The following is a 14,061-nucleotide window of genomic DNA, read 5'->3' as shown; positions in this document are numbered from 1 at the left end:
GTAGCCATCTGCAGGATGCAGCCTTTTTTCCAGCCGGCTGGTTTCACAGTCTTTGCACGGCCACTTAAAAACACCGATCAATACTCACTGTCACTCCCCCTGCACCCACTGTCAGCTCTGCAGTTATTTATAGAGGCAGCAAAGCCACAGGTAAGACGTTCCACTCATGCCTCACCTCTGATAAGTTGTATGAAGTGTTTTAATATAACTGTGGCCCAACTGCTATGAATATGGTCTTTCAAATAAACCACATTCTTTAATTCTGACTAAAGTGCTCTGAATTGCCTTCAGTCAGTTAAACAGGAAATTGGGTTTTTTGAGGGGGGGTGGATGGGTTTTTTTTTTTTTAGTGAATGCACAGAAATGTAGTTTTAGAAGTGGCACATGTGTAGAAGTTCATTGTTCTTAAAGGTGCAGCTGAATCTGCATTGTGCTTTTACTCTCTTTCGGGTTTAGCAGACCACCAACACTCAGCTGCTTTTTCAGGTTCCCTCCTATTCCAGCTCTGTACAAGGCTGGCTTTACCTGGCAGCTATTAGATGGGCAAATTTACTTAAGGTTGCTCCCTTTGTGGTCAGGTCAGTCTCTGCCTTTGGAAGTGTCAGTGCCATCACCTGTGAAGTAAGCCACTGTTAAAGGGTAATTTCCTCTCCGACAATAGAGCAGTGTTTTTCCACTCCACAGTGAGATTAACTCTTTCACACACGGCTTAACATGTTGGCCTGTTTTAAGGATTCTTCTCACCAAGTTTTGGCAAGCATTTCGCCTCTGTACTTTTCCTCTTTGTGTGGTTTATATTTTGGTTTTAGAATGTGAAGAAGTTGGGCTGAATTGTTGTAGGTTTCATTTTTTGTTCATAGTAGGTAGTGACATGTACTCAGCAGTGTGTAAAGTGTGGGCAAAGTATGGAGTTTTTTTGTTTCCCACAAGGCAAACCATTGCCCTTTTGTAGACCTTTGTGAGTTTAAAAAAAAAGTCAGTGCCTGAGCTGAGCCAGCAGTTTCTGCTCCGGCACAAAACTGTCACTGTCTGCAGTCCTCATAGGTACTGTTTCTGCATTGGCTTCATATGTGTCTCTGCGGAGAGGGATCACGGCCTCCCCTACGCGTGCACAGAGCTGCGCTGTCTGAGTGTGAACTTGACCCACTTTTGGAGAAGCTCCCCTGTGGCCTTCGGTATGGACAGCCCATGTTTCGTTTCAGCCGCTAAAGGGGAGACTCGGCCGGCTCTTCAAATCTGAACCAGACTGGGAAATGTTAGCTTTTCCGACGTGCCTTTCTGTCCTGCATCCACACGACTCTTTCCTGTGTTACAGAGGGGGCTTCCTTTTTCTTCAGAATGGGAAGGAAGACGTAGCGGGACATAGTGTTTGCCGCGTGTGTGTGTGTGTGTGTGTGAAGGGTTTGTTTTTTTTCCTTTGGAACAATAACGGTTCAGTTGGAGATGGAGAAGGAAGTGGCAGCTGGAACTTAATGTAGTGTGTCGCTGCTGTTCGGAATACTCAAGCCGGGCTGAGCCCTTGCGCATGGGCGGGGGAGGCCCTTCACATGGTAAAATATTGATTCCTCGCCCTCAGGGAAACATGCTCTCAAGGTCGACTCGTGGATAAGCCTGCATAGAAAATGGTCTGATTTCCCTGCAAGTGTAGATGCTGCCCGGATCCAGTTGCTGTCTTTGTGCGGCGAATGTCACACAGAGCCGTTAGGGATGTGGCTGGCGACGTCTGCAGGCGGAGGGGGATGTGAGTCACCCGCAGCGAGGAGTGGCTGCTGTGCTCATCCTGGCTCTGGGAGAGCAGACAGCTTCTCCGAATTCGTAATGAGCCCCTCGCCGTTGCTTAGCTGAAGAAGGCCGCTTTCATTGCTATAGATTTGAATTGCCAAAGCGCTGAGTCTCTCATGCTGTGTCATTTTTGATTTAGAGTGTTCATTAGTGCAGAGACGTGTAGCTCAAGTCTACCCTCCGGTGGGTTCCTGTGTCACCACTAGGGTGCGCTCTTTCACAACCTTCCCAGCTGTTCTCTGTTCCTGCTTCGCTAGACACTCCTGCACCCTCTTTTTAGAATGCAGAGCTGTTGTTTTGGGCCTGAATCCTCCGCATGAAGTACTTTCAGTGAATATGCAATTCTGAGTTCTCTGCCTTGGTTCCTTTCCTTTGGGCCCAAATCTTGACATCTTGCCTAATCAGTTTCATTGCACCTCAGTTGTGCTATTGACCCGTTTAAAGTTGTGTATTTAAAATTAGTCGTTGGATTCAAATTTCTTTCCTTTTGAATAAAACACTTCATCAGACACGCACACACACACACACACACACACACACATGCACACACACAAAATTCATACATACAGACTTCTCCGTTGTCTGTACATGTAAACATTCAGTCACACGTATGTTTATTTTGTGCAGAAATCTATTGGAATGTTATTGTTTACTGCAGGGAAGCAATAAGTAGGTGGCTTTGATCTGTATACTTTAACATGCTGCTACTCATATATCCATTTCATTCACATTCATACTCAATTTTTAAAAAAACTTTATGCAAGGTGACTTCCAGTTTTTGGGTTTAAAGAGCGGGCAGTCTTCATAGGGAGCAGTTATTTGTATGTAGCTCTGAATGGGTTGGCCCCTCCCAGCAGCAAGGTCCTCTGCTAGAGAGAAGGGAGGGAGGGGAGGGGTGGGCTTGTCCTGTAGGGTGCGGGGTGGCTTGGAATGGCAGCTGCCCTCCCAGATCTCCTGTCACTGGCTGAGCTCTCCAAGGGTGTAATGGGCGCAGATGTCCTCAACAGCGAGATGAAAGGCACACAGAGAATCGTAGGCTGACACGACTGAAATGGAACACAAATGAAAAACGGCGTTTCTAGGCAACCGGGCAGCTGCCGACTTGCCGAAGGAGAGCTGAATTGTGTTTCTCGCTGGAGGATTTCAAAGGCTTTCACAGCAGCGGCGAGCTGACACAAAATGCTGCATCTCTTGTGTAGTCTTTTGTTTCGCGGGAGCGCAAATTGTCACGCCCCTGAAAAGCCGTACTGAATTTGTGTTGGGAATTGAAGGTCTAAGCAGTTGGCCTCTAATAGAATGACGCCAGGTCCTTGCTGAAGCACTTTAAGGGCCTTTAAGGGCCTGTGTCTGTGCTCCTCAGTGTTTAGGGGCAGCTTTATCTAAAATCCCTCATAAATCAGAATCGATGTGGTCGGCACTGCAGCACACCTCTGCTCTCCTGGCCTGTGGCCGCAGATGAATCCCATCAGCAGTTCGGCCATAGGCCTCCCAAGGGTTTCTCCAGGCCTTAGCTGACAGGTTTCCTCAGGCCTCTGTGTGTGTGTGTGTGTGTGTGTGTGTGTGTGTGTGTGTGTGTGTGTGTGTGTGTGTGTGTGTGTGTGTGTGTGTGTGTGTGTGTGTGTGTGTGTGTTGTGGTAATTATCTGTGCTCATCCGGTCACGTCCCTTTTTCTTTTCAGTTTCGGGGTCTGTGCGGATTAGCCCAGATTAGTGTGTAAAGGCCCTGCAGTCTGAGCCTGGGCTAATGGCTTTGCCCCCACCCGAGGGCTTCAGCCAGCCAGCCAGCCAGCCAGCCAGCGCTGCCTGCTTGTCTCACAGAGGTGGGGAGGGAGGTTCTGCAGACTGCTGTCAAATGCCAGACATAATGCACATAGTACAGGGAATCAAAGCACATTTTAGCCATTCTGAGAGCACCAGTCAAGGGCAGCTGAAGTACAAGAAGCACACTCAGGCCCAGAGTATCATTTGGGTGATGTGAGGGAACATGTTACGACGAGTGGCGTGGTCATAGCTGAGATAAACAGTGGATTGCTGTGCGCATGTGTGTGAGAGAGAATGTGTGTTTTTGACAGCCCTCTCTGCCTCCTCTCTAGGAGACCTGCAGGAAGTGCCATGTTGTGTGGAAGGACCACGTGGGCAAGACCTGCGAGCAGGTGATGGAGCAGGACGAGATCCGCATCAGGGTTGCCTTGTAAGTGCACACCACCTTTTTAAGAGCTTGCCTTGGTCTAGGGAGCCATTTCAGTTCCACACCTATGCATTATTTAGATTTTTCTCAGTCTTGGAGGTCATAGACATTTAAGTTGTGGATGATTTTGCTTACTTTCCAATATTGTATCAGCTTGAAATTTACAGGACTGTGAGATCAAGCAGACTGTTTTAGTCTAGCATTTAATCTTTTACATTACATTATTGTCATTTAGCAGATGCAGATTACATAGGTTATAATTTTTTCATGTTATCCATTTATCCCGCTGGATATTTACTGATGCAGTTTATCTTGTCCAAGGGCACAACAGCAGTGCCCCAGTAAGGAGTCAGACCAGCAACCTCTCGGTGATGAGCCCTGCTCCTTACCACTGTACTGCTACTACTATAACGTGATTGATTCTGACCCACTATGCCGAGACAAATTTTGGACAAGGCTCTATACGGTATGTCCAGCATGACATGTTGTAAGAGCAGAGGGAGGTAAAGGGTCAACAGTCCTTAGGGGTTATTGTCCTCATTCTTCCACCAGTTATCTTACAACTTTGGGAGTTGCTGTTGTTGGATTATATGTATGGTGGTGAATGAACTTCAGACATGCGTTGGTGTGAGTTTCCAGTCTGAACGGGAAGCTGGCCCGTCTTCCTGCATCTGGGACAGCCTGCTGGAGGACGCAGCTGTGGCAGAGGCCACGCTTCCTGTTTTCTCTGGGCACTCTGCACCTTTTCTGCTTCCTGTGATACACAGACAGGAAGGGCCCTCCGTAGGCCCGTGGAGCAGAAATAATGCAGGCCTGTGAAGCCCATCGAGGAGCATGTGTGCTGTATTATACACATGCATCCTGTTGAAGGCTTAATCTGAGCTGAAGAATGCACCAACTAAGGAGTGACCTAGCTCTGATGGCACAGTGCTTCCACTGGAACGTTGAATTGAGTCTCTCTCTCTCTCTCTCTCTCTCTCTCTCTCTCTCTCTCTCTCTCTCTCTCTCTCTCTCTCTCTCCCTCTCTCTGTGCGTGTGTTTGGCCCAGCGAGGAGAAGATGACCGCGGCACGGGTGAGAAAGTGTCACAGGTGCGGCATGGGCCTGGTGAAGTCGGAGGGCTGCAACAGAATGTCGTGCCGCTGCGGGGCCTTCATGTGCTACCTTTGCAGGCAGCCCATTAATGGGTATGACCACTTCTGCCAGCACGCCCGCACACCCGGGGCAGAGTGCCGGCACTGCAAGAAGTGCTCCCTGTGGTCCGACCCCACGGTAAGGTGCACCCCGCCAAAGCCTCGTCACCACCAGTAGCATATACCTGCATATCCATGTTTACTATGTTCATGAAAATGTGTGTTGTGTGTGTGTGTGTACACCCATAGCACTATTTGCATTTTTTGGTTTTGAACCAGCTTTCTTTTTTCCTTTGCCTCTTAAGAAAATAAACTTTTATTGTGCAAATATGTAGTTTAAGAATATATCAGTAGCATATTTTTTTGGCACAGCCTTAGAAGTTCCCATAATTCTAAAGAAGACATGCATTTTACAAAGTTTCCTTGGTCATTGTGATAACTGTTCAAATATGTCCAGAAGCGTCATGCTCTAATTGAAGGGTGTGGGCATGAGGGAAGAAGTAGCAGGTAGACCAGCCATATTGGACTTGTGAGCAGACAGTTTTAATTTGTTACAACAGTGTTATTACTGGAATGTGTCATCCTGTTGGAATATTAATTTAATTCAGTGGAGACAGATCTGTATATTAATGTGTGAATTTTTTATACAAATTTTTCTCCAGGAAATTGCTTTTACCGTTCCCACATGTTGGAAGCTTTCATGTAAAAATGACATCACCCCTCACATGGGCTGTCTCCCCTCATGAGCCTGGGAGATCTCCCTTCTTTCCCCTCTTGTGTAAAAGACGGGAAGCATAAAGACGTGAAACTACATACGCTCTTACTGCCCAATCATTGCAGCTGTGATGGCATAGGCTCCCTCGTTTCCTATTCTGATTAACCGCAATTGTCGGATTGAACCTTGCTTCTCCACTTGCCTCTCATACGCATGTATTTCCTCTGTTCCAATGATGTAGTGCGTGTGGGATTAGCATGACGACATGAATAATGGAAGTGGCAGTAGTGTTGGACCCCTTCAGACACGCTGTCACATTCCTGTCTCCTCAAAGCTGCTTCCACTAATATAGTGTCTGTGCTCTGTTGAGCTGAGAAGTCAAAGGCCACACAGCGCAGACACCACTTCTCAGATGTGCCATCACCTTTAGAACTTGCTCTCGAATTACTGAGGGGGTCTTCATGCCACACAGGAGAAGGCATTTAATACCACAGCTTTACTGGGTGGTGACTGTAATGCCAATATCGTTCAGTACTTTCACAGTGATTTTAGATTGATTGATTGTGTAACTGTGGTAATGTAATGCCTTTGTGTGGTGGTTGGGTGAAACTCAAGTCCAGTAATTAAGTGATTATATTTGACCCTATTGGGGGGACCTGCGATCTCTTCTTTCTTCTTACAAATTGTTCTGTTCTCTGGTTTCGAATACACTTAGACGATCTCACATTTAGATTGAGTTCGTCCAAATTTTGAATTGGTAGCACAAAGCTGTGAATACTCTGTGTGCGAATTTGAAATGTTTAGAACACAATAATTGAAATTGAATTGTTTGGAATTATTATATATTTGCCATATTCCTGTGTGATCTTGAAATAAAGCTCTGTTGAACATTTTTTTTATTACAGCTCTGATGAAAGAGTGACCCGTTTAGAGAAATGAATTACCCTGGAACTGTCTTAGTTGTGTGTTGATCTCAGTGAGAGGTTTGATTTTTATTGGCTTGATGTGGGAAAACAAGGCCACATCAAGGAATTTTTCACATTCAAGGAATTTTCATTTATAAAATGTGTGCATGTGTGTAATATACAGAAGAAAATGTCAGTAATACCATTATTTGAATACATATGAACAAATACATACATGAAGTCCAGGATTAAGTCATAAAAGCAGTTTGCTGATGTAGTTTTCATGGCGTCAGTCTCCGCAGAGTGGACTGGAGCCCCTGCTCAGTGTTTGTTTGACCAGAGGTGGGCCGGCACCCGCCCTCTCTGCGCCTCCGTTTTCTTCCGCGACTGAGCCTCCTGCGACACACCAGCCCCCCCAGATTTATTCCATGTTTGTCCTGGCCGGGGTCCCATTGGTTCCCTCTTCCCATATGTTCTGTAATCTGCTCCAGGAGGGCCGAGCCAGCTTTTTGGCGAGGCGGCAATTAGCAACTGAATGCAGCCAGAGCGCGCATAAGTCATCTGGCAGCCATTAGAATGTGTTTGCAGGCTTTAGTGTTTCGGTCTGAGACTGAACAATAAAGGCAGAATAATGGGTTCTGAATGCAACTTTCTCGGTTGAGTTTGACTGGAGGAGGCACATGGCTGACTTTGGCACCGTCCTTTTACTGCACTGCCATCATTTCCTCTTGCCATATTTTGTCTTTTGCCACTGATGTGAACATAAACATTTTTGGAAGTAGTTGCTGATTTTTAAGAAGTACTTTTGAAGAGTGAGCTGAATGTGTGAACTCCATGTCCTGATGGCCTCAGACTTGTTGTATTGTAAATGTTTGTTAGTCCTGATGTGGTAGCTCTTACTGAGGGTTCGTTGTGCCCCTTTGTTGTGCAGCAAGATGACGAGCGAATCATCAGTGAGCTCCAGAAAGAGGCAGAGGCAGAACTGCTAAAGAAGAACTCAGGTGAGGCAGCTTGTGTAATGCTGGGATGTTTGAGGAGATTGGTAATGGCTGTGCTCACAGCAGACTTTGCTGCTCTGTCTCTACTCTCACCCTCCTCTTCCTCTTGCTCTCTCCCCCAGGGAAAAAGAGGAAGCAGGTTGGCCCTCCCCCGGAGCCTGTGGCCGCCAAGGTGCCCTGCCAGGCCCCTCCACTGGTCGACAGGGGGCAGGGAGACCAGGCTGTGCCGCCCCACGGCCTACACCCGCTCCTGCTGGTGCCCCCGCAGATGATGCTGCCCCAACTCCACCACCACCCGCTCCACATTCGACCCATCCCCGCCCCCTACGTCCCCCCGCCACGGGACGCCCCCATGAACTTAAACCCCCCCTTAAACATGAACCCTCTCATGAACTTAAACCCGCCCAACATGAACGAGGACTTCAACATACCTATGCATTTTGGACCAGCCCTCAACTTCTACAGGCCCCGCTGAACACACCCCTACCCCCGAACTCCCCTGAACGATCCCCTTTTCTAAATAAAGTTGCACCTTTTATATTGGGCATAAACACGTGTATGGAGGTACTCCCTTTGCTGTCTTAGTAGGAAGCTCAGGATGAGGCCCTTGGCCCCTGGAGGAATGCTCTCTCTTCCTGATGCGTGCCTACTCTTGCACCACAGATGGTGATATGCCAAAACCTTCTGTTGTTTAGCGCATTGTTTCAGCCCACTGTGGGTATGCCTACCATTATAAGACTGAAGAGTGAACTGTGAGAGTTCTCCACTCACCTCTTCAGCTTGACCTGTGGGGATCGGTATAATACGGTCCATTTGATTATTTTTTATTTTTTATTAGCCACATTCTTACAGGTGGTTTGCAAAATTCTGCTGCATCAAGGGTGCTTCACGTGTATTTTGGTGACATCATACAAGTAATGCCAGAACCGGTGCAGAGGCCAGCAGTGCTATTTAGTTTGCAGAACAACAATGTGCAGTTTTAAATCCCTCATTTAGTTTCAGGTATTCAGTGCACTGTGCTGCTTAATGTTGTGTTAAAGCAAATGACACGTTAAACCCGTGCTACCCAAGCCTGGTCCCGGCCCTGGAGGGCCTCCGTGTCTGCAGGTTTTTTTGTGTTCAGGTTTGGCCCCTAATGATTAGGTTCATCAGGTGGGAGTCTCGATTGAGCCAGTTTAGCATCTCTTCTCCAGTCCAGAGTGCATTAGCAGTTTAAAGAAAGCTAGAACATGCGGCTAGATCATGTCTGTCCAGGACTGGCGTTGAGTAGCTCTGACCTAGATGAGTCCAGACCACTGCTTGTTGTAGGATGTGTCTCATGTCCTCTGATATGTCTGGAATGTGTGTAGAGGTGAGGGTAGTGCCATGGGATATTTTGACATTGGAGGGGAATAGTAACACTTTACACACAAGTCTTTCTGTGTGTGAGGTACCTCTCCAGCCCTGTACTGTCAGTGACTAAATGCCACAAGGAGTACAACTGCCTCTTGTCTAAGGGCCACTCCAGTTATTGTCAGCACCTTAGTGGTTTAGGGTGTTTTTTTCTGTTTAATCCTATGTAGAGTTGTAAGTACTGTTGAGTACAGGGAAATGTCACAGAACTGGAAAGTGTATGGACATTCAAATGTTATACCTTTCTTACATTTTACACCCCTCTTTTATACTCCTTTTCCTCCAAGTTTGAACTGAAAACAAGAGACTCACCCTTGAAAACCTAAGTCCAAGTTGAGTGCCTGCGGTCTCTTACTCATTCTTTGCTCTAAGAGATAAAAAGCACAAACCATTCAAGCGTATATGTTCAGTAGGGGGATGGATCTTACTTGAGGGAAAAAAGAACCCATGATTGAAAAGGAGTGAATGATTGTTTAATAGTTGTTCTAATAAAGAAATGTCTCTACAAAACCAGCGGTTTCAGTTTATTCACTTCTTTTTATCAGAGAATTCTTTATTTTATTGTTGTACTGCATTTTCCACTTTCAATTTTGGTATTCTTGAGAAATAAATTTACACCTAGTTCCACGTCCAGCACCTACATGTCTGAAATTAGGGAGTTATGTAGTTTGCAGAGGTTTGTTTTTATTTTAACTGATGTATTCTGTTGGAATACAAATTGAATTAGTCTTAAGACTATGCTGGGTTCATGGCCTATATAAGCAGCCCAGATAATATAACTAGACCCAGTGACTGTAGGCCATTTTGTGGGTCTCAAAGGGTGGGAAATTGACATCTTGTGCAGAGATCAAGCTGGTATAGCTCACCTTTGTTCAACTGTTCTTGTGTAATCCATTCAGTCCTGAAAAACAAAAGTAATAAATCAAATGCACATGGAGGATGTACTGATCCTGAGAAGCCACAAGCTCTAAATTTCACTTTCCAGCACAGGAAGGTGAAAGTGTGGTGGCTCGTCAGGTGAATCGAGTGAAACTATCGTTTCCTGTTGCTCCAAAAGTCCATTTTAGTTTGACACAATATCAGACTGAAAGCATGCGTGTTGTGACCATAAATACACCAAACTGCTTCACAGGAAAGCTTTGGCTGTGAGGTCTGTTGGTGTGTAAAAGGCTGCCTGGTGCTTGGTTTAAAGAGCGCCTCGCTGTCTGCAGTGTAAGGTGCTGCAGAGAGGAACGGCTGACTCATCCAGCCTTCTCCTGGCCCCCTCTGTCTCTGTTTATGACGTCACAGTTGAGGCTGTGCTGTGATGGCTGTGGGGGGGAGGTGCTGTGTGTCAGGCCACTGCTGACACACAGGGGGCGAGGGGGACCTTTTGCAGTCCTCCCTGGTGGTGTTTGAGCGCTCACTGCAGCACCTGGAACACAGGATACCAGATTAGCGCCACTGCCTTCAGCTTTCTGAATGCTTGAATATTCATTAAGAAGCAGGATCGGCGGGTGTGCTCAATAATGGATGCTCTGCAGTAACACGAGCAGCGCGATCTTTAATCACTGCTCCCACGTTTAGTCTGGGGCCAGACATTAATGGCTGCTGTTTTGGCTCCCTGTGGTAGCTGCTGAGCCGGTCTGTGGAGCGTCTCGCTACGTGAACAGAAGGTCCTTTTTTTGTGCGGCCGTTGCGTGTGCTTGGTGCTCTCCCGCGGCTCTGTAAGGGGGTTGCGCGCCGCTCACGTTTTCCCCACCTCTGTGTGTCCCTGTGCGGCCTGTGCCCATGTTCCCACAGAGAGCAGACTCAGCTGTCCAGCCTCCCAGAACAAAAGCCCAGGGCTGCTGCCTGTTGACAGGGGCAGCGCATGCCAGCACCAGCAGCCCAAGCCCTGGCAAGCCTCCCTGCTATCAGCACGCTCTTGAGTCAAGCCTTTGTTTTTTGGGCCAGGCAGTCCGGACCGCCGCCTGCACCAAGACCGGGGGCCACGGCATCCGAGATAATTGGACTGAAGCGCTGCTGCCCAGTGACCCTGCAAATCTCTGTGTGTTTTCTTTTTAAAGGTGAATAGTTCCACAGGACCAACCAAGGCTGCTTTCAGGCTGTGTTGTCACTGGTCCCCTGTCAGAGGTGCCATGGCACAGATCCAGGTTTCTGTAATTTCCATTGGGAGTATATGGCACCAGGGGAAACCACACAGGCCGTTGTCTCACTGATTCTGCTGTTAAGACAAATGCCTGGTGCCCTGTAAATCACTTCAATGCTGTGGTTCAGCCAAAGGTGGCACCCTGTCATTGGATCTGTGCATGCACAATGCCACAAAAATTAGTTAGGCGAAACACTGAAGCAACGCAATCACCTAGATGTGTGAGGATACCTGGCATAGGGGGTTGGATGACTTCTAGTCATGCGGAAAGGACACAGCAAAGGACTGTAGTGTTTAGTTTCATATTGTAATGGTCTAGGCCATTGTGTGACACTGACTTGTCCTACACAGTGCCCTAAGACTGCTTTTGCACAGACTAGTAAAAGGTCATTTGCAGTTATTGAGTCCCAAGCAGACTGTCCTTGGTGGTGTCTTTCTCTCCTCACTCTCTTCCTTTCTCCTGTCTGTTTGTATCCATATGAAGATGGAAGGAGTCCACTGGTGCTTTATTAGTCTGAAATGATTTTATCTGAAAAAAAAAAAAAAGCTTATTAAAAGTAAATTGTTTGTTCTGACCTTGAAATCCCTTCTCATTGTGAAGTAATATATCCAACAATTTGGGTTGAAATCAAAGGCTCAGGAATATACACAAAATATGTGTATTCTTCCACTTTCTATATATTCATATGTTTATATAATTTGTGGGGGAAAAATAATTTTTCAACCTTTGGCTCATTGGCTTGACTTCACTAGCAAAGGACTTTCTATTCCTTGATCTTTGGAAAAGAAGTCTTAGTCATGTGCAGTAATACTACTAGGAATTTGAATACTAGTCATTCATGCAAATTATGCCCTTTGCTTAACAGCAACAAGAAGCTAAGTATTACTTTCAGTGCTAGCAGTACTACCAAAGTTTTATTTGTCACACACCAAGGCACCATGTACAGTAAGCAGTGAAATGATGGTTGGCAGCAGGGTAGACTGTAAAACTCACAATAGAAAAAAATATATAATTTAGAGAAACAACTTAAGGAAGATATAAAACTCACAATAGGAAAATGCATAACTCACAATAGAAAAAATATATATTAAAGAATATATCTCAGGAAGGTATACTATAAAGAGTAGAAAGAAGCTAGGAGTAAAAGCTACATAGACAGCTAGGTCAGAATCATACCAGACCGCAGGATAAATGACTGAGACACCAGTTATATATATGTATATATGTATATAAAAAACTTTGGGTATATACTATATATGGGGGTGCAGTAGTAGTACTGAAGCTAGACTCCAGTATGGGCTGCATTTAGCGTTCTGATGACCTGCGGGATGAAGCTCCTACAGAGCCTCTCAGTATTAGCCTTGAGGTTGCGGAGGCGTCTGCCTGACCACAGCCACTGAAAGAGGGGGTCCTTCATTATCTTACCGGCTCTGGTGCTGTACCGCCTGGTATACAAGTCCTGGAGGGGAGTTAGAACAGTCCCTGTGGTGCGCTCAGCTAGTCACACCACCTTCTGCAGGGCCTTATGATTCTGTGAAGAGCAGTTCCCACACCAGATGCACCTGCCAGAATGCTCTCGATGGCACCAGAGTAGAAGGTTTTTAAAATCTGTTTTTGCCGTCGGAATTTTTTTTTAACAGTCTGACGTGATAGAGGCACTGCTGTGCCTTTTTCACCAGGGTGGTAGTGTGAGTAGTCCATGTCAGGTCCTCGGTGATGAGTTCGCCAAGGTATTGGAAGCTGCTCACCCTCTCCACCGGGGCACCATTGATGGAGAGTGGGGTGTAGCTCCTCTGTCACGTCTTGCAGAAGTCAACTACCAGCTCCTTTGTTTTGCTGACATTAACGGAGAGGCAGTTGACCTGGCACCATTTTGTCAGGTCCTCCATCTCCTCCAGGTAGGTCTTCTCGTTGCTGTTGGTGATCAGGCCCACCACCAGAGTATTGTCCGCAAACTTTATGATGGTGTTGGAGCTACTCTTTGCCACACAGTCATGTGTGTACAAAGAATACAGCAGGGGACTGAGGAGACAACCCTGAGGATCACCGGTGTGGAGGGTGAGAAGGTGGAAGTGAGGCTGCCCACCCTAAACAACTGTGGTCTACCAGTCAGGAAGTTTAGGATCCATTTGCACAGACAGCTATGCAGTCCAAGGTCCAGAAGCTTACTGACCAGTAAAGGGGGACTATAGTGATAAAAGCTGAACTGTAGTCAATGAACAGTATTCTAACATAGCATTCTTTTTATTACGAGTAGTAATACTAATAGAGTGATGCCAAATTTAGTTTGGATGATTGACAATATAATTAATTTGGGTTAAATGACAATCAGACCAAAAACAGATGATTAAATATGCTGTGATTGTCTCTCACACCTCCATGTGGTGCTACCAAGGCTTGGTACTTGGGCCATTTTGAGATAAAAAAAAAATCCTGCAATGAAGTGGTTACTGTTGGTGAATGGCCCACCCATGAACACAAGATGGAAGGAGTCTGTCCTGTTGATTTGGTTCATTGACCCCAGTGGCATGCCCACAGTCTGGCTCTCACTGGAGGCCTTCCTGTAACCAAGCACGAGACCATGTGACTGGCCTCGGCTCAACCGTGACCAAGAGCAGTGAGGTTCGGTTGATGGCAAACACCCTGAGAAAGGGATTTTCCAGTTGCTATTGTCTTCTCATAAATGTGCTTGAGAATTTTCTAAAAGTTCCATCTGTCTTCTTAGCTAACTTTCAATGGGTATGGGTAGTTTCCAGAGGAATGTGGCTAGATGTGCTGTTAATGCATTAGTTCAGTTTTGGGTAAATGTCTGTATTCA

At 46.4% G+C, this 14,061-nt stretch overlaps 1 protein-coding gene across 2 annotated transcripts in view; it reads left to right on the top strand.

Annotated features, from left to right (window-relative positions):
* rnf216 (ring finger protein 216) overlaps positions 1-9,550 on the top strand; it is a 29,837-nt gene extending 20,287 nt beyond the window's left edge. For both annotated transcript variants that reach the window (XM_036550750.1, XM_036550755.1), the window contains exons 14-17: positions 3,875-3,972; positions 5,018-5,240; positions 7,653-7,722; positions 7,842-9,550. In XM_036550750.1, coding sequence (XP_036406643.1) covers positions 3,875-3,972; positions 5,018-5,240; positions 7,653-7,722; positions 7,842-8,194 — 744 coding nt within the window. In that variant the 3' untranslated portion in view covers positions 8,195-9,550. The remainder of the gene's footprint in view (positions 1-3,874; positions 3,973-5,017; positions 5,241-7,652; positions 7,723-7,841) is intronic.
* The last annotated feature ends 4,511 nt before the right edge of the window (positions 9,551-14,061 follow it).

This window comes from Megalops cyprinoides, chromosome 1 (genome assembly GCF_013368585.1).
Source record: "Megalops cyprinoides isolate fMegCyp1 chromosome 1, fMegCyp1.pri, whole genome shotgun sequence".
In the NCBI taxonomy this organism is placed as follows: domain Eukaryota; kingdom Metazoa; phylum Chordata; class Actinopteri; order Elopiformes; family Megalopidae; genus Megalops; species Megalops cyprinoides.
This window is presented reverse-complemented; position numbering and strand designations above follow the sequence as displayed.